Source organism: Melopsittacus undulatus, chromosome 11 (genome assembly GCF_012275295.1).
Source record: "Melopsittacus undulatus isolate bMelUnd1 chromosome 11, bMelUnd1.mat.Z, whole genome shotgun sequence".
NCBI classification, from domain to species: domain Eukaryota; kingdom Metazoa; phylum Chordata; class Aves; order Psittaciformes; family Psittaculidae; genus Melopsittacus; species Melopsittacus undulatus.
Window position 1 is genome coordinate 21,303,931 of NC_047537.1, and position 21,518 is coordinate 21,325,448.

The following is a 21,518-nucleotide window of genomic DNA, read 5'->3' on the forward strand; positions in this document are numbered from 1 at the left end:
GCAGGGACACCTCACACTAAACCATATCACCCAAGGCTTCATCCAACCTGGCCTTGAACACTGCCAGGGATGGAGCATTCACAACCTCCCTGGGCAACCCATTCCAGTGCCTCAGCACCCTAACAGTAAAGAATTTCTTCCTTATATCCAATCTAAACCTCCGCTGCTCAAGTTTCAACCCATTACCCCTTGTCCTATCACTACAGTCCCTAATGAATAGTCCCTCCCCAGCATCCCTGTAGGCCCCCTTCAGATACTGGAAGGCTGCTATGAGGTCTCCAAGCAGCCTTCTCTTCTCCAGGCTGAACAGTTTTGAATCCAAAACTGCAGAACTCTGAGTACAAGAATAAAGGTAAATTAACCTATTTGTACACTGACTTCTCACTCCTGCAGTAGTCTGTTGCATGAGCTGTGTCTGCATTTACATCACAGTGATGTCAGCTTACCCATCCGGTAAATCATTGTCGAATAACCGGCTGCAATCCACCACTTGTCCTCCTGTGCCTATTCGGTCTCTGGACTGAAGACTTACTATAAATATAATAAAATAATTATTAATTATATGACATGTGAATGTAAACTGCAGTTATATTTGCAAGAGAAATGGTACATTTTAGAGGACAAAGCTGAGCCATGTTCTGGATATTTTTTCCTTCCCACAAATCAAAGAGTTACACAGGGTGTATGTTTTCATACATGTAATTCTCTACATCTTACTTCAAGAATATGAACACAAGGTAAGGCAGAAAAAGGAAGTTCTCTCTGATGCTGTCATTAACTTTTGTCTACACGAGACAGAGTGTGACACTCATCTGGCAGCAGCAGGGTGACTGGGACAGTGCTACTGCCACTGCTAACAGGAGAACTGCTAAGAGAAAGAGCTAAACAAAGAAATTCCTGTCTGGTTTTGACTCCTCCTTACACATTTTCTGTGAACATGGCATTCAACACACACATGTACACATATAAAACCAGGCAAAATTTAACTGCTAGAAACACTACACATCTCATTTATTGACTACTTTGAAATACTGGTGGTAAGAAGTCAAATGCAACTCTCACACAAAGCAGTTCTCAGCAGCCTGAAAAGCCTTTAGTGCCCTCAGCAAAACTGTATTACTGCTTTTTAAATTTCATTTTTATCTTTTACATGTTTCATTGGAAAAGATATTTATGCCTGAAGCTGTTGTACTACAATTATGAAATCAGTGATTTCATTTTAGGCAGCTTTTGTTCCCAGTATCATAATTTGCAAGTGTCCAATCTGATAGTTTATGACAGTTGTGTCCCTGTGGGCTTGTTGGGGTTTTTTTGATGTTCTGTTTTGCCTTTAACAATAAAACAATTGCTTAAAAAGCTAACTACGTGCCGTGGCACACACTTCTTGGGGTGGCATTTCTGCAGCTCTGGACAACTGTCTTCAAGTCCTATTTATGTATGCAGTGAAATAAACCCACAGACCTTAACCCTAGACACAATCACAGCTTTTGCCAAGACCACAGTTTAAAAGCTGTAGTAGTACTGGCAGTTTTTGCCAGGGTCCAAATGTTCGACAACAACATGTTTTGAAGCTTTGGATTTTGGCCCTTCAACAGAGCAACCCAGGAAGTCCTGCAGTACCTGTTTGCCTTATTCCTTATCAGTATTAACTCCTGGTCTTCCATGAAGATTAACATCACAAAGCTATGTAAGGACCAATATTTGTGTATGGCTCCATTCTGTAATGAGTAAGGGCTCATCTTCCTTCTGCACCACCACATCAGAAATAGAATGGTGGCACAGAAGAGAGCTGCAAGATTAAGACACTGTTCAGGTGCCCTCTGCATCTACTACTCACAAGCACCCCCTTTTCTTTGCCCCTTTGAAGAGAACCCCAGGTATTTAAGATGAAGCTCCCCTTGCTCCCTGACCCAAGTTAAAAAGGCATACCCACTGTGCACTTGAGCTGTAAGGTTATCATCTGCTGAAGGTATCAATTACATTTTAATATTGTTTTCCAATCTTCCACAGCCAGTTTATCATCATCAGAAGGACTGAGAGTATGTTTCTACTTATTCTATCTTCTTGCTTACTTTTCACCAAGATTTCTCCACTATGTAACTACTGCAGTGGAATTATCTAGTTTTATTCAGGCTCATTCACCCATCCAACAACACTGCACTAGCGAAGAAAGATTAAAATATAGAGATTAATAGCAAAAATCTAAAAAGAGACAGGAATCTCCAGAATCTTACCAAGGATGCATTAAATTAAATCACAGCCATGACTGAGGAAACCTGACTTTTCTAATAGTAACCCCAGAAAGCAGAACATACAGATCTGTTTTCAGCCTCTACTGTAAGCTGGGTACAACACAATCCAGCAGCTCCTGCTAATGAGGGACAGCCCCAGCAGCATGCCAACAGAGCTGATGCTGCTGTGGCTACACCACTTCTCAGGATCACATCAGGTTAAGCCAACTGGTCAGTCTAGTTTATACCTGCACTGTTGACTAGTTATCTCTGACAAACTGAAGTGTATCTGCCATGCCCACACTGCTCTGTATTTGCCCCAGGCTTCCCATCTGGTGCCCCAGTAGCTTGGAGACCTTTCTGATCTGGGGTGTTTCTGGGGTTTCTTTTGCTTGTTTAATTAACACCAGCATCCTCAAGCCATGATGACAAGGATGCATGTTGCATACTCTGGAGGGCAGCATGAGAGCATGTCATGGTGTGAGGGTACAGTCCCTGCAGTGTCATGTCTGAAGGGCTGCTGTGGGCAGTGGATCTCTTCTGCTGGAGCAGACCTTGAACAAGCTCCTCTTAAAAGGAACTCCACAAACAGGATTGTACCATGAGCAGGGGACTGGTACACTGAAGAAAAACCAAGAAACAACCAAACCTACAACATAAGCACTCTAGAAAAATGACTGTTTTATCCTTTACTCTTCTGTGCAAGCAAACATGGAAAGTTTAATATCCAAGAACAGTCTGAAGTGTCAGCAATGCACTTTGGATTCCACAATTTTACCATCATTTGACTCTCCTGTGCCACCTAACTTATCTTAATGTAACACTTGAAGATCAGATGCTAGACAGATGGTTCAAGCAACATAAGAGGTCAAGTCGTAGGTATTACTCAAGAGAACATATCGAGGACAGCAAACGAATGCACTGAAACCCTTATTTGCTGACTGGTATTTCAACAGTTTCCCTGGCTGACAAAACAAAAATGCTGCTTGGATATTATTCCAACTAGGAACTGCACATAAAGCTGAGCACACAAATTCACTTTTCTTCCCCTCCCCACGTCCAAATATTCTCATTAACATCTTGTAATAAAAAGAAAGACCTCCTCATCCTGATCAGCTATATTTGTTATTCCTTTTACTTCCTAAGCCGCCTTCTGAAACAACTTACAATGCACCAAACAGAGTGCTTATGAAGCTGTTTGTGGATCCTTGGTTTTCAGTTTGCCAGCTTCTTTTAAATTCTTAAGTTATTTAAGGTTTATGAGTTTGCAGCATGACAAAGAACAGCCACTGAGGCTGGTGACAGACTTGTTAATAACCCGTGAAAACACAAAATAAATTGAGCAACTCATCCCAGACAGCAATTCACTCCTGTTGCAGCAAGATGTTTCATCCTTGCAACCCTACAGGAAGCACAGCTTTGCTGGAACTCTCCATGGCCAAGAACTTACAGTCAGTTTTTCACAGGGTGTTCAGGCTCAAACTGTCACCGTTCTTCACAGTGAAATTAAGAACTTTCTAAATAAATTTCACATTATCTATGGTCTTATCTGTTTCAACACTTATAATATGGGGGGGGGGGGGGGGGAGGGGAGGGGGTTGTTTGGGGTTTTTTAGTGGTTTGGGGTGTTTTGTTGTTTGTTTTCATTCTCTACATACACACTTCTAGCCTGAGGTCCACACAGCTCTGGCACTAGACACTGAACTCGGAGGGGGGAAATCCAATACACAGAATTGACATCTAGGACGGGTATCTCTATAGCTACTATTAAGCTGGAAGAGAACAAGAAGATAAACCCCTTACTTACCTACTATCTGTCCTCTAACAGTATCATTGTCATTTGGCCCAAGCTTGCACAGATCCAATCTCTGATCTACAGAACAATGACACAAAGTGTAAATCAGTCTTTTGCTGCCTTTGAAAGGCTCACTGAAGTACCATCAGAACAAAATTCAGCCTAGTGTCAGATAGTTAAGAACCTGTTACAGAAGGTAAATCTCACAATGCTTCTCTACAGCATGTCACTTCTTTTTTGATTATCTAGATAGCCAAGCACTACTCTTCCATCCCAGTGCACCAAATTTTGTTCAGAAGTAAATGGTATCCATTTAGATAATGAGAAAACAGCATCTCACATGTTAATCAACTTTTGAAAAGTGGATACAAAGTGCTCAAAGTATTATAAAACACTTAGTATGATAAAATTTACTCATTAATTTTGAAAGCCCATTAATTTTTAACCTATAAATGTGGCTTTAATATAAATCTGTCCTTTGTTTATCCCTGAAGACTTGCATTTTTGAAGGTAATACAAAAAAGGTAACTTGAAGGCAATTAGACTTTGTCTTCCTTTGGAATTCCAACACACTAAGTTCAGTGTTGACAATCCACAACCAGACTGGCACTGACGTTACCACTGTCTATGGTAACAGGGCAAAGGCACTGAAAAGCCAGTAGTAATTTACCTTCTCCATCCTACTTGTACTATCCTTGGACACAAAACACAGACTACCAAACCCATCACAATATACAAGCTTTATAGAAAACCCAAATAAGTGTCCCTCTTCAAAAGCCTATGCATGAAAGTTTGGGCTGAAAGAGAACAAACTCTAGCTTACTTACAACCAGTGTCTTTAAGGCGGTTGATTGCATTTGAAAGCAGTCTCACACATCCCAGAAAACCAGCTCCCTGCTTTTTATGGATTTTCTTGTGATTCCACACGCTGATTGTTATTGAATCTGACTTCCCAATGTATCTGAAAATGTGGAAAAGCAGAACTGTGAATGGTACTTACTGAATACTTGGAAGATTCTCCAGAAATCACCTTAGGGGGAAAAAACATTATCCACCATGACATTCAAATTTAACACACACTGTATTGGCAGCCAGAGTAAGTCATCTTCAGATCAGATGTACACACTACACTTGAATGAAAGCATGTCTTATGAAGGAGTTTACTTGAATACAAACTAATCTAAAACCCTGATTTTGGAAGAAGGCATTCACGTGAATCCAAAGTCTACTTAAATCTGTTTAAAACAGTAACACGAACAGGCTGTGGGCTGGCCCCGTGACCAGATCTCTTCAAGCAGCTAAAAACATGCTTAGATTCATGCCTATGCTCAGCCTAACCACAGAGAACAGCAATGCTAATGGCAGCATGTTTGTGAGCAGCACTAGCAGGCAGAGCAGTTCAAATGCCAGGACAGAAACTATTGGTTCAGGATCCTTGTGCTGCTTTTCAGGCTACTCTTCCAACCACTAGCAATGCAAGTCCCTCTCTTTTAGAGCTATTCTGAGCACTCAGGGAAAATATAAAGCAAACCTAGTTACACATCTGCAGTTAATGAACCTTTGGGAAGCTAATTTGCTATTAAGAAAGCCTCAGATAGGCACTATTTGTAATATACATTATATTAAGAATGTGACCTATGACAACAAGTTAATACAGTATTTTAGGTGAGATGTGCCACATTCCCCTCCTGGCCTCTGCTCATATGTGGGCTGCTTCCTTGCAGCATCACTATGGAAAGGCTTTGCAAAACCTAGATATGCCTTGCATGGACCTGGGGACACCCGAACACTGAAAGCTATTTTATCTTTGCTTTTTTGCTTGAAGCTTTGCTCTTCACACACAATTACTGTGGGAGATAGTTTTTGTTTTCAGAGGACAGCTCCAAAACACCTACAATAAAGGAGCTATTGTCCATACTGAATTATTACAGTTATTTCAAACCAAGGAAAATGAATTTGTAACTATGGATTAGATCCCAAGAAATGCTTTTAGTTCTCCCTTCCCAGACCACAAATTCTGACATTCTGCAGTATATTTCCAAGTGGGTTTTCTTGGTTTTGAAGGAAAACTGATCAAACTCACTCAACCAACATCTAAAAACAACTCCCCAATTGACTGAGACTTGATCGGCTTTAAGACATCTTAATAGTTTCATAAGGATAGAAATGAGACTGTCAAGGTTGGCAAACCAAACAATTGAACTAACTCCCATGGTTTAATATTGCAGCTGCAATGAGGTAAGTTCTCAATTAACACTTCTCCCCTTTTTCCTGTTTCAAAAAGCAGAACTTAGCTTCTTTTTCTCACCTGCAGACAGGGACTGACCCAAGAAGACAGAAAAGCCTAACTGTAGGCACATACCCACCAGCATAGTTTAAAACAACCAGCGCACATTTAAAACAAACCCAAGCAAACCACAAACATCCCCCCCCCCAGGTTTTGTAATAGTAGACTGATTGCATTATATAGGTCAGATTTTTGGCCTTACAACCTTGACAATGCCAGTTTTGCATAAAGAAACGAAAGATGAAGATGGGAATTCACGTGCACGGTTGCAGTCTACAATGTTTCATGTAATTAAAATAAATTCTTATGAGAACAAGTTAGGTGCACTTAAAAATAAAGACTTATGACCTGTCTTGAATTTTCCAGTTTTCCTTGTTGCTTTAAGAAAGTCAAAGGTATATGGTTAAACACAATTTCATAACAGAACAGTCTGAATAATATGCAGAACAGCTGAATATACAACACAGTTTCCAAGAATTACTGTAACATTTCAGGGTGAGGTTCTCATGGTTGAGATGCAGACAGTAAGCCATCCATACCAAACAGGTGAGGACTTCTATATGACTGCTATAACCTGCTATGATTCTTGCACCAGAAAACCTGACTGGTTCACGCATTTAAAAGAAATAAGGAAGACAAGCTACATTTTCCAAATAAAGATGTCTTGCTTCTTTTTCCAAAGGAAGAAGAGGAATAGCTCAGTAACTGCTGGTTGGCTTTATAGCAACATGTTTCATCTGCATAATTTCAGGCATGAAAGTACATGGTTGCATTTCAAGAGTGACGGTAGGACAAGCTGTCATTTCCAATTCATTCACTGGAGAAATTACATTTGTTTTACATCATCTGGCAATACAGTTCCAACATAAAAGCCTGCGCTAGGAATTGTATTTGTTATTAAAAAAGAATGTTCCAAAAACTAAGTGAGTTTGGAAAAAAGAAACCAAACAGAAACAAAAATCACATCCCCCTCATTTTGATGGATGCTCTCTCTTAATTCCTCCTCACAATTAAAGTTCTTGGAGCTTTTTCTTTTACTCAACCCTATCAGCAACGTCTACTTCACAGTTTTGTTACTTCAGAGATAACAGGAACTGGATTAATGAAATGGAAACCTAGAAATTCCATTTCCATCTGTATTTTTGAACTCACATATATCCTGAATCTGTAACATTTGACTTTGAATAAGATCTGTGTGTTCGGAAATCTTAGGGAAAACCAGCACTCTTAGCACCTGTAAACAAGAATCAAGTACATGCCATATTGGGACCCCCTAAAATTTCAATCAAAGTTTATAGCATAGAGACAATTGGTACTTTGTCTAACTAAAACTGTCTTTGCCAAGGTGGTATTTCCTCCCGAGCCAATGTACCACTCAGGAAGGTTTGGTATCAAGTGACTTTTCATCCCCATGGCATTATACATGCATTATATACAAGAAAAACGGAATGAGGAAAGTGGGAAAAAAATATTCCTGCAAAAAACACACCTCTTCCTGACCCCAAGGCAGATGTACTCCCTCTGGAAAAGAGAAAAATGCAACATCAAGAGGTATGAACTCAGGCTTAGAAGCCAGGAATTCCCTATTCCTGATCCATGCTGTCACACAGACTCTCTTGACAACCTGGGCAAATTACTTCATTTTCCCATTTCTGAAGTTTTTCCAATATAATGGTTATGCTTTGAGAGATCAGCTCTTCAGTTTGGAGAGGAAGAAGGTGTGAAGAGATAACAAAAAATACCACCCCAATTTTTTTCTCTTCTTTCTCCCTTCAGTGCCATTGCTCTCATCTCTGCTAGGAACTGAAGAGAGCTGGAGCCTTTGGACAGTCACAAAAGAACCAGCCAGAGGCTGTGGCTTAGACAGGAACACAGCATAGACACATGGCACTGACTGGCTGCTCCAGTGCTACACAGTCCAATGCTGAGCTGAGCCTACAAGACACTGTAAAAGCAGCTGCATCAAGCAAACGGCAAGCAAAGCAGGCTTCTGCTCTAGATGTTCCTAACAGACCCATCTAAGAAGCTCAGGAGAGATTTGTATGTCTGATGTGCTTGACCTGGCATGGCCAGATCTATAAACATGAGCCAGAAATGCTTTCAAGCTAAATGCAAAGGGCATCACCAAACTAGTCTGAACAGCCATGTCAAGAAGGCAAAGCTGTTGCAAAGAGCTGCCTGACAGCAATTTAAGAGTCAAATCTAGGATGGGATTGTCTAAACCAGCACTAAGCAGAGCTGTTGCCTTCTCTCCCTGAGAAAAATCATTAGCAAACACTAGGCAAAGTACAGCTGGGAGGTTAGGGAAGGTGATTCTGCCAGGGCAGCACAGGAACTTGGGAATGGGAAGGTACCAAGCGGCACCAGAACCTGCAGTGAGATTCTGGGAAGAGGAGGAGTTACAGGAGTTGAGCAAGATTACATTTGAGAGGTATAACACAGAAGGGAATGCCAGAGCCTGGGGTGCAGATCTGAAGGGCACAGAGCCAAGGCAGGACCAGGACCGGGTTTTGGTGGAGCTCATGGTACAAACAGCTTATAAACATAAATAGACCAAATGACTTGCTATGCCTTAAGGGCAGAGGGTGCTGGGGAGGACTGGAGGAGGCTGGAGGGCACAGGTAAGCCTGGGAAGGCTGAAGCACATCTAGGATATCAGAACAAAAGGAAAGGGAAAGAAGAGGAAAAGGGTACCTGCTAAGTTTCAGAACTGATGGTTAGGTAGGGTTTAAATGCTCTGAACATGACAAAGTCAGTAAATGTGTTAAGTCTGGTTATTCAGAGCTTTGAGGAACAGCCTGAACAATAGCAAAAACACAAACAAGACTGAAAATAAGGAAGGGGAACACATCCAGGGCAAGCATGGTATCCTACTGACATTAAACTGCATCCAGACAGCAACTATTTGGCAATTTCTTTCTGGAAAGCCTCCCAGATTCCCACCCCCTTTCACACACCCATCTAGGCTGAAGAATCTGAGCCACTAATTCAACTGCTTCCTTTCACATTAGGATCTGAACTCAGAACCACGGAAGGCAAAAGCAAAACCTTTTTTTGTTCTTTGTAAGTGCAGAAGTCTTTAAATCTCTTTTACACCAGACTGTTAGGCTGAATCAAGTTAGCAAGCCACAAAATTCCTCTGGAATTAGCAACTTCATTCAGACATCATTGCATAAATACATCACAACAGATCCATCATCCTGTGCCATCTGCATATGTTATCACATGATACATGAGACACTTAATTAGCAGCAGTGTTAATGTGCTGTACAAACTCCAGGCTGGGGGACATTCCAAGCAGCCCAACAGAACCAAGAGGCAGTTTTAGTGCACACAGGCCTGTCGGTTACCTAAAAACTGACAGAAATCTTCATGGTAGGAAAAAAACAAGCAGGGTTTTCCTTTTAATACAATTCACATATCTGCATCTTCCTCTGGTTGCTTTCCTACGCTGTGTGGTGGCAGGAGCAGGCACACTGCCACTGAGACTCCATCTGCCATGCTTGGTGTGCAAAGCATTCCTGCAACGGTGGAAGTGTCATAAGGCAGGGACCAGAGTTCCCATGCAATGGTGTGTTGTTAGGGTAAGCATTAGGAACTCTAAAACCCTAGTGTTTCCTAGGTTTGATGAAAAGAAAGACTAAGTTCTGTAATCTACGAGGTTTGTAATTAGGTGCTTATTTTATTCCTCTTCTCCTCCAAAAGTTGATTATCTTACTATCTTGTGCAGATGAAAACCTGAGACCTGACATCAGGTATACTACAGTAAAAAGCTACCTTAGGATAAAAGCCAGGCAGTGAGTTGTTGTATCAAAGAGATCTAATATTTTGCTGCTGTTTTAAATAGGAACTGAAGACTAAGTTACTGATGTTTATCAATGGAAATCCATTTCCGCAGAGTAATGAATAACATGCAAGACCATAAAAAGGGTTAAATTATTATGAAGAAAGTTTTGAGAGGGAAAGGACTATTTTTAATAAATAATTTAATAAACTCTGGGATATTTTCCTAGCTGTAAATAGGACATTATTACAAATATCTGACAATTTCTGTGTACTTTAGAGGATTTCACTTCAAACCTTTGGTTATCACTGTTACCACCTACAGGTCATAATGCTGATTCCATTTTGGATCAAGTGTATTCTTCACAGTATCTGTAGAATGGCATTGGCCAGATCCGTCCACCACAACCTTAGCAAATGGATCAGGAAGTCCTAAGAGGAGGAAAAGAAGAAAATTAGCAAATGGATCAGGATGCTTTCAAGTCTCGTATCACTGCACTACTTTAACGTATTTTATTTGAAACTGCCTTTATACCTAATGGGAGCCATGTATAATGAATGGGAATAATATAACATATTAAGCACTGGAAATGACCAAACCAGCAATTTATTTCGCTGATACAGAATAAATTGTGCAAGTCAAGTAGGGAGGAAAAAATAGCCTGAACACCTTAATCTTTGTAATTTAGGACTGAGTAATTCTCAGTATATAAAGTATTCAGCAAAAGGCAGAGAAAACAAATTTATGCTCTTCTTGTTTCTAAGATGAATAAAAATTATGAGTTTTGGTTGCTACTGGTACTATAGAAAATCACCTATAACAGGTTATTCTTGCTTTTGAGGTCCACTTTGATTTCTACTTTCTTTTTCTGCCAGCTTAGTACCTTGGAAACAGGGAACACAGGTTCAACAAATATTAGTGTAAAGATGGTGACAAACTGGGCAGCTGAGGGAGGGAAAGAAGCAGGACCAGAACAGCCTACAATTAGCTTGACTGCAACTGCTATTCTAACCGACCCATTAACTGACACCAAAAGGGATGGTCCCACCACTAATGCCCCTAAGTCATGTGGTCCTATCCTTTTTTCCCCTCAAACTAATTCCTCACCGAGTGCCCAGTGAGTCAGAACTAAGGTGGTGAAACATTATTCACACTTTCTGCAGCACAAGTTTTGCACCAGTTCCACTTCCTCAGGTGACTCAGATGGAGTCAGGCAAGCAGCAGTGGCTCAAGACAAGTGTCAGACAAAGCATGTGGGGATGAAGGCAAAGCATATGGAGAAGGGGAGGAACAGGACCTTGTGATTTGGGCTTCAGTACAAAGTGCATCAGAGATTTCAAATCTTGAGAGGGTTTTTTTTAGGTAGTATTAAACCATTAAACACCTGGAAACTTACATCAATGCAAACATCCAGACATAAAGCAAGTTTTAGAAGTACCACAAACTCCAATATAAATCTGTATCAACCCTTCAAGTTCTTTTCTATATTCTGGTCTGATGCCTTGAATTTTGCCTGCTCCCAAGTGGGAGGCAGCAGGCAGGTGATGTGTGTGTGTGCTTACGCAGCCAATAACATTCCTTTCTGCCTCCTTCATCCACCTCTTAGCACTTCTTTCAAAACATTATTAAAATTAATTAAAACCTAATGTCAGGAGGTGCAGATTATGACACAATAATTAGGATGTGCCTCTGTCTGCTGGACAAAACGTTCCTGTATGAAAAACATCTTAATACATACGTGTAATTGAAAAACATGTAATTTGCCTGAGAGAGCAAATTTGTTTCCCACTCCCACCAAAACCAGGGAGAGTGTGTCAGGGGTTTAATGATTATTATGGATCTGTGACAATTGTCACCCAAGGAAAGATTAGAAGCCCTGAAATAAAATGATGTGAAAACTTGAAAGCTCCCACCCCCTTAATGCAAGTATCTTAATGCAATGATCACGTGCAAACACCAATGTATAGAACCTGCAGAATATATATCCTGGATAGAAAAACGTTAACAGCTACTTACGGAAAAAATCCTTTTTCACCAAGTTTTTTGCACACAGTACTGCAAGAAAAACAGAAACACAAGGTTAAGTCACCAATTCCCAGCTTTAAAACATTACTTTACCTGCATTCCAGAAAATCCTGCCCAAAATGAGTGAACGTGAATGAATTGTGCTCCTACTCCATCTATATAGTCATGGAAAATAAGTCCTAGAAGCGGAGCCAGAAGCATCATCTTTTGGCAGTTCACTTTCAGGTAGGTTACAGTACAAGTGATGTGGTGGTGCTATCCTCACACAATAGTTCCACATGCATTTTCCCCCCCCTTCAATTCTTTTACCAACTCTGTTTACACCAAGTGAGGGAACTGGACCATGTCTAACCAGCCCAGCAAACAGTGGCACAAAACATTGCACTAGAAAAGTTAATAGCATTCCACAAGCAGGATATTATGCTCAGTTCTAAGACCAGCAAAAGCTTCCTTGACCATAAGAAACAGTGCAGTACCAGGACAGCAGCTCAGACTTTTCTGTTCCCTTGAGTAGTAACTAAATAAACATTTTTACCTGAAAAACATTTGGGTGGAGTAGACTAACTCCCAATGCGAGAGGGCTGATGGCTCTGAAGATAATGTTTTATTTGTAGAAGCCAGTAACTATTTCAGTCTTTTTTGTTTAAAATAGAAAGGGAGGAACATTTGTATTTGTCAACTCAAAATTGGGAAAACTCAAGGGGAAAACCATCTCTATGAGAACACAGTAAGTCATAAAAGAATAAATAAATCAATAAATAAGAGGTCAAAAGGACAACTTTGATACAAGGATGCCAAGGTACACATGGAAGACTCCTCACAAAACACCCCTGTTAGACTACATATGCTTATCTATTCTCACAGGTTTAGTAAGTAGGAAATACCAGACTCCCCTGTGAAACATAAAATATTTAGTGATAACACACAAGGATTCTTGCGTATTGAGTGAAGCATGAATTCCCACAGCTAGCACAGAAAGAAGAAGGGAAGGAGGAAGAGGTATCTGTTTGGGATCAATGCTGCAAAAGACTCCTCACTGTAGGATCCCTGTGGATATTTCTGCTATGAGATTGCCAGTATTTATTACTACTAGGAAATGCAAAGACAGAAAAGTGCATCCAATAACCACATCCCACAGACGCCGCCTCAAACCAGACCAAACTGCTCATGCTTTCTCCATTGAACATCCTCAAAGTGATCCTGCAGTGCTGCACATTCTCCAGTTTCTTTCACAGCATCTGCCCAAATAAGAAGTAGAGCAGAGGTTGTCCATAAGCACTCTGATGGAGGTTTCCAGGATCAGGGCAGAAGGCATCACCCTGCATCATTCTGCACAAAGCTGCATATTGTTCTAATATCAATGGGATTATTTTCCCAATTTTTATGTTCATAAAGATGTTGGTTTTAGTGAAACTGCTTTCCATGGGAATGCAGCACTGGAAAACCTATTTAAAACTCTAATGAGTTTTAGTCCTCTGTAAAACAGAAAGGGACACCTATTAATGGCTTATAGAGAGTCAAACATCTCAGGTATTTCTGATACCTGCAGTTCAAGCATGTACAGCAAACAGACTGTCACATCACTGCCTGCTCCACAAAGCATTCAAATAAGGTCCTTAGAATGGTGTAATAAAAATCCACAGCTACTGAAGACTTCCATGTGCCCAGCAATTGAAAGTCTACCTTACCCATACCATTGATACCAGCTGAGAATACATTACAGAAACAGATAAGATAAACTTAGGAAAATGCTTCTGCAGTTAAGATTTTATTATACCAAGAATATGCTCAGCCTGAGCTGTCAGCATACACCACTCAGCCCAAGAACTGAAACAGGTTACAGCTCATCAGCCAACTTTCATCTAGTGGTGAGAAACTGAGAGTCAAATAGATGCTTACATAGATGGCCACTGTTTTAAAGATCCCCAAAGATACAATTATTTGCACAATTTCACCCATTATAAGAAACAGGAAGCGTCAAGTGAAGCTGAAGTCTTTAAATCCAATAGTTACGTCAAAATTCATACAACATGTTTTGAAACTGTTTCATGTCCAAAATAAAGAGGTTTGGCTAATCTTTTGAAAGACAAATTGCAAGGTTAACTAATTATAAACACTTATTTTCAAAATAGAAAGCAAGCCTGCCAGTGGGATTTAGCCAAAGTCTCATTTTTATAAGGCTGGGCACACATACAACATACAGACTAATAACCGTTTCCCCAACAATTAGCCACCAGTGAACAAACTAGTATTTTTGGCTCAAGATTTCTTCCCCAGTAACCACACTTAAGGGAAGTCAGATGTCAGCCCACTCTGCCTTTGTCAGGTTAACACAACAGGAGAGATGCTGGAAAAGCTTCCATTAACAACACCCTCTCTGCCAGGTATTGCCAGGTGAAAAAGCCCAGGTCCCAGGAGCATCAGCTCTGTTCTAAGGGAAACAATCTTGTCCATGCACAGAACTCAGATCTATCTCAGGACTCTTTTTTGGACAAAACCTTTCCCACTGGTGCAAAAAGTACCAGAGTTTATGCTCCACTTTTCTAACAGTTTCAACACTGTATTATAACCTATTCTGATAACCAACTGATTAATAGTTCCTTGAGAATAAAAACTAAGGAAGTTTGGTTTCCTATGGATTTATGTTTTATGGTTGACTGAAAGCTATAGCTGAGGCTTTTCCCACTGGTAGGGCCTTTAGACAGACACTCTCCAATGCAGACTCTCCAGTGGTCTTGCAACATGGGATCTCTTGCTGCAGCTTTTGCCTCCCATTTCAGGTCACTGCTATGGGTCTCCTCTCTATCCAGGCAATGATTCTCAGAAAACTCATGGGACCTAATTATCTTTGAGGCCTCTATCCTATGTCAAATTTGAGCTAAAGAGCCAAAAACCAGGAAGAACCGTGGCAAGATTTATTTCCCTTGACAAAGTCAAGTTCAAACTTTCATGGTTCTGGACCCAAACCCACATCATTATCAGATCTATGCAGTTGCACCATTAATAGATCCTCTAGAGGCACGAGGGCACTGACAAAGGTTATTTGTATGTGCTTGCCTTAAAACTTTGTCTAATTTGTTTCGAAAACAAAACCTCTTCAGCTGAATTTGCACAACAGGTTTTCAGAGGCAAGAACACAAACCAGTGCCTGCACATAGCAACACTGGTTTGGAACAAAAAAAGGGGGGGGAGGTTTGTACCATAAGCGCATCATCAAAATACATCAATGGCTTCTAGGACAGATATGTACATTAAGTATTTGTTACAAAGTATCACTGAGTCAGTGGATAACTATGTTTTGTATTTGTTACAGACTTCCTGGGTAGTCTACACAGAAGAGAACATCAATATTCCAATATGAAAGAACAATACATACGTGCCAAGACAAACACGCACATCACTTTTACATACTATACGTTCATTAAATCTCTTTACTGTGCCTCATGATCTCATTCAAACATATGCTACTTAAGTCAGGCCACAGAAACATGAAAAGAGCATAATGTGATAAAGCTTCCTAGTCTCCTTCCTTGACAGCTTTGCTCACATAGCTCTCAAATACTCAGAAACAGGAATGAAGGGAACCACGTTTGCCAAGTTCCTTTTTCTGATTTACTACTCCAGTGAGTGACACAGAATGAGAAATAATTTGACTATTGCAAGTAAAGGCAAAATATTTCCTATCCTCCAACTCCTGCAATCTAATTTATGTGTTAGCTATTGAAATTTACACGCAATCAGAGAGAGGTAAGAAATAATCAGTTGAACCCATAAAGCAAAGGGAATGTGATGACTGAAAATGTGAATTTTATAGGAAGATAAATGTTTCTCTCATTTTCTGAACTTTTCCTTCTCTCTTTGCTGGCTACTGAAGAGCTCATTACAACTGCTTCTGACTTGGGAATCATTTTGTACCGAAAAATCAAACTTTTTATGACATCAGACTGTTGTCATTGAAGGTATCCCAGGTTACACATTACCACTATTTATGTGTTAAAAGGAGTATATTCAGTTCAGACTAACAAGTATACCTATAACACAAGGTCTGCATTCTAAAGGGAAGAACACAAAGAATATGAAATAAAGCAGAACATAATTGTAGGAAGCCCATGATGAAAACAAGTAAAAAGCGATAAAGATCCATGAGATTTCACAGGATCGCCACATCTGAAGTATGACTAAGAGTTTACAGTGATTCACCTTCAACTGCTGGATAGCAAACCTAGAGGGAGTGTTCAGGAAGGCAACTTTAAAAAAGACCTCAATTTAAGGAACTTGGCCATTTAAGGGTAGCGATCTTGTATTTCCAACCTATATCAAACTGTTTATTCAATCTATATCAAACACGTAACCAACACATTAAAATTCAATAAGTGACTTAAGAAAACACCCCCCATCTCATGTCAGACATCCATAAGCAACCAGTACTGAATCAACAGACAGCCCCGAGTTTATGAGGGGGGGAAGAGGACTGGTCCAAGGCTAAGACTATGTTTTCTAATGTTACAGCTTTTCATGTGTCATCACCATAGAACTAGTTCAGCCTTCTGCATCCAACCAACAGTTTGAACATTATAATTCCTGTTGTTCTTTTCTTTCCCCAAGGGGTTCTCTCCAGAAAGAGTACTTGTTCCAGAACATATGTAGCACATAGAATAGTGAGGAGAAAAAACAGGCTGCCTATCAATTTTTACCACAACAGTTCATTTTGAAGACAAGTCTTTCTTCCCCTACAGAAACACCATCTTTTAATGAAAGCCATTAGCATTGCTTTTTGTGATCAGATCCCAGTTGTTTGCATGTAACACACAGTGCAATACAATCACTAAAATAAGTCCCAGCTGTAGAAACACAATGCTATGCTGTTGCTAATGTGTGTTGTACTGATAATGAATGGTCGTCTATGCTTTAATCTGAATAAAGCTCCCAACTGCTCTGCCTCTCCTTGCCAAAAATTCCCCTTCCTCCTCCAGACTGTGGTTGCATTCCAATTACACTGCTGATTGGAATGAGCCTGCTTGGGGGAGGGAGAGGGAGGGAGACAAATGAACCCACACACACGCCCCTCCTCGCCTTGGGATGGCTGCCCCTGGGACCCCAAAATCATTTGGGGTGTTTGAACCCAGCGCTGACATGACGAACTCTTCTCCACCTTGTATAAAACTCCTCCTAGATTTATCTATTTGGTTGGGACAAACCTTACGGACACCAGGCAAACAGCACCCCATGCACAGGTTCCAGCAGAGAGCTCAGCACTTCAAACCTTCCTAACAAATTCCTACTGTTTTCTTCCATTGTTGGCACGCTACAGAGAAACGTGTGTTTTTCTGCTTGCATTCCCTCCTTGGACCTGCCTAATTCCCACATGGAAAGATATAAACCAGGAGGTCCTCAACTGTTCATTGAACAAAAAGCTGTAAATAACACCATGCACATTTGCAGATACAGCTGTTGAGGTAACAACTTCCTCACTCGAGGGTTTGGAATAAACTTTTTTATCCCAACTACTCACGTTAAATTTTATTTTACAATTAATCTCTCTGAGGATTTTTTCTTTTAAAGCTTTAATTTCCTTCCAAATTTCATTTCCTCTGGAGGTGTTTTCTGTAGACAAACAAAGTGACAGAACCTGATCATAAAATAAGAATTTACTTGCAGTTAATGGAATTTATCCATTTTAGAACGTTGCAATCGATTATCGGCAAGAAGGGACACACAAAGCCAGGTAAACCAAACAACCCTATGTTTTACAGGTGTGCAGGGGTTTGAGGGAGGAAGGTATTGAAACATGCAAAGGGGAAGAAAGCAGCAGCACCATTATACACCACGGTCACCCATCAATGCGAGCTGGAAGGTTTCATATTGCACCTAACAATAAGAGGCCTGCAGCTGTTCCTCTCTCAAATCAGGTCTAGCAATCAGATGGATGTGAGGTAGATCAGGAAGCTCAACTGGCTTAACAGAAAATTAACCTTCTGGGGACACAGATTAGTTTGCCACTGGCTCCAAGCACTGCGCTGACTTATCCTGCAGTCACACCATCCATGGATGTAATGCAAAGTGGCAGAAGCACATGGCTGTGAAGGAGGGAGCATGAGCCAGGCTCCTGTTTGATGGCAACTTGCAGCTGCACTGGAGAAGTGCACCCCATACCTGGGGGTTTTTCAGCCCTAAAAACAAAACACACACACACACCCTCCCCCCGTATTTAATGTTAATGCAGACAGGGAGTTTTCCTTCTGTCCGTTTTGCAGTTCCAGATATTTATTTTATTAAAACTAAACATTTTCCATATATATAATATATATGAAAATCAAAGCAGATTTTGCCATCAGGACACCAAAGTAACTAGCTAACACCCTGCAGGTTTTCAGAATCTTAACCCTTAAACATTTGGATGGAGCTTTTCTTTCCTATTTCTCAAAGCATACTTGGAAGCACAGAATAAAAGCACTGAAAAAAGCATCTCTCTTGCATGTATACACAACTGCTTTCAGGCGGCTCTGTTACTGACGGCTGCTCTGAGTCTCACCAAGCACTAGGAATCTGGAGTAACCTACTGAGCTCTACACTAGTTAGTACCAAACACGCACACACACAGCGGCTGCCATGACCTTCTTAAAGGGGTTCAATAATTCCTCCCAGTTCTTTACTGTGAAATTCAGTGCTACCCAAAATGAAAGTACAAACACCATCCTATTCTGGGACCAGTACCTTTGCAGCACATGCAGGTGCCATAGGATATACAAAAGCAAGCTCAGTTCTCCCAAGGACATGGGACAAACTGATGCTGATTTCAGACATACTCTGCCCAATTAAACATAAACACTCTTCACCATCCCCTGCATCCATGGCTCTGCCATAGGAGAGAGCTGCAGCATGAGCACTGCCCTCTGGAGCAGACAGAATTTGTTTAAGTGCTCTTAAAGTGCTGTTAAATACTAAATTCCTGTCAGGTTGGAAGAAAAGAAAACCAGTGTTCAATGCTAGTTCTAAGTGACATATAAAAGCGTTATTGCTAAGGCTGCCATCCAAACACAAGGCTGACAGCTTTAAAATAAACTCTTTTAAAGTAAGTATTAGGATAACCTCAGTGCTAGGAAAGCACTTTCAACAAGAATTTCCTTTAATAATGGTTAAAATCCTAAACTGTCCCATAAACACATTTCTCCAAGTTTAACTTCCAACACAAGCCAGATGCTAAAGCCTTAATACACTGCATGTAAAATGAAACTGGTTTCTAAGGGTCACGTGCACCTGCTTGTAACCATTGTCAGTTAGAAATCTGTGTCTCAACAAATCACTACTACTCCTCTGGGACTAAACAAACCAAACCACAGTAACCTGTGTTCAGCAATATAGATTACCCAGAAATGAAAAATGCCCTAATAATGCAATATACTTTAAACCACTACAAGATACGCCAGAAACTAACACAGTAACAACACATTCTTCTTCCCGACAGACTCACTGTATTAAATTCTGCCTATAAGAGGAGGTTGTGCCTTGACTGGATTTAGAATTCTAGACCTATATTATCTGCATGTAATGCAACTCATAGAGATTAACATTCAAAATGAAAACATCACACATTTCTTGAGGAATAAATGTTAATGAAGATGCACTGCGTCACTGAATAGCAGTCAAGGCACTAAATCATTCATCTCATGCAACAATAACATCCTGGGGCAGAGTCTCCAAGGCTATTCTGAATTCCTGTAAGGGGAGGACAACACGGCAGTGACTCCGGACTCCAGCAGCCTGTGCTGGGGATGTCTGGTCTGAATGACCTGTGGACACAGCCAGATGAAGTCTGCCCAGATTTGCCATGTTTAGACTCCTGTTTAACATCATGATGTCTACTTCACAGTATTGTTTTACTGTAAACAAAAGGTTTCCTTTTCCACTTCTCCTCCCTTATTCCACTCTAAGCCAAAAGTAAAACAAAACACAAAACCCTCCACACCACTGAAGTTTTCCTTCAAGCAACCAATGCATTCACATTGCCTAGATTCATTCAGCGATGGGCTTACTGCCACACACGTCACCAGCTCTATTCATACGTTCAGTTTATTTGATATGCCTGTCAAGGTATAGGAAAGGAATTACGCTGCCTCTTTTGCACTGAAGGTAGCAACCTTCCCCAAGCATTGCACATCTTACCATGAAAGTTTACAAGTGTCTTTTAATGGAGGTTCATGCTGGAACCACTGAAGTTGAATATGGAGATGCAAAAGCTTCAGGTGTTTTTTGCTTTGGCTTTATTTTAGCTATCTACCAAATACACAAGTGAAGCCTGGATGATACAGGATGAAACCATTCCCACCAGGGCTCTGTATAAGCTAGGGCGTCACTTACAGCTCAAACAGTGCGAAAGAACCAGAAGTAATACATGGGAAACTTTAAGACAACAAAGGCTATTGGGAATATTTGCATTTCCTGGTTTAGTGTCCATGGAGCCTCTCAGACCAGCCAGGATGTTTCTAATGCATAACTTTCATACACTAGAAATTCCACTTCACTTCTCCACCCTACTCCAGAATGGCCTAACCCTAACATCTTGTCTATTCTCCAGCATTTGAAAAACCACTATTGTACCATGAAGTCATCACACATACACCACTTACAAAGACTATTGAATACTATGCTGGTCAGTTGGGGCAGGGAGAAACAACATAGCTGTAAATTAACAGCTATCAGAATGCTTAAATGTCTGCAGTCAAAGATCAAGTTTCAGGCCAACTTCAAAGTTCTCACTTCTGCTTCTCACACTTGGAGTAAGCATAAAATTGTATTTCAGTAAACAAAATCCGGGTGGGAAACAGAACTCTATTAAAGAGAAATGAACCCACCAGCGTCATGGTTCTCTTTGCTGTATGATGCTGTTCTTTTAAAGGTTGACATTTAAAGTAGCATTACCAGGATTAACTAATCTCAAACCTACAGAGGTGGTTATTATATGCAAGTGTGAGGGATGTAATCTCTATTATGAGCATTAACTCGATTATCCTAGAGACACTGGAATAAAACAGTACGTAAGAGCTCAGGCAGAGAAAAGAGGGTGCTCTTATCTCAAACTCTGCAATCCCAGCAGGCAGTCTTTAACCAAGACCCCATTTAGACAGAAGTGATTAGTTCAACTTTATCTACTTGCAATATACTGAGAGAGCACAGGATTCTTCCTGTGAGGATGGGTAAATAAAAGAAGGTAACATGGAAATTTACTCATGTATTTCTCAGCTTGTTTTGACAGGAACAGTGGAGAGAAAAAAAGCTAACACAAGAACCAAATTACAGCTCTGTTCTGCCTGGTGTATCTGATGTACCTCTGAAAACGTGCTGGTGGGAAACACACTAACAAGAAGCAGAGCTCTCAGACTCATTTCACTGCAGTGA

General features: G+C 40.6%; 1 protein-coding gene across 1 annotated transcript in view; it reads right to left on the reverse strand.

Annotated features, from left to right (window-relative positions):
* SMURF2 (SMAD specific E3 ubiquitin protein ligase 2) overlaps positions 1–21,518 on the reverse strand; it is a 58,731-nt gene that overhangs the window by 19,856 nt on the left and 17,357 nt on the right. Inside the window, exons 2-6 of the mRNA XM_034067789.1 lie at positions 12,114–12,152; positions 10,420–10,528; positions 4,854–4,987; positions 4,039–4,104; positions 447–531 (exon numbers count right to left, since the gene is read on the reverse strand). Of these exons, the coding sequence (XP_033923680.1) occupies positions 447–531; positions 4,039–4,104; positions 4,854–4,987; positions 10,420–10,528; positions 12,114–12,152 (433 nt within the window). The remainder of the gene's footprint in view (positions 1–446; positions 532–4,038; positions 4,105–4,853; positions 4,988–10,419; positions 10,529–12,113; positions 12,153–21,518) is intronic.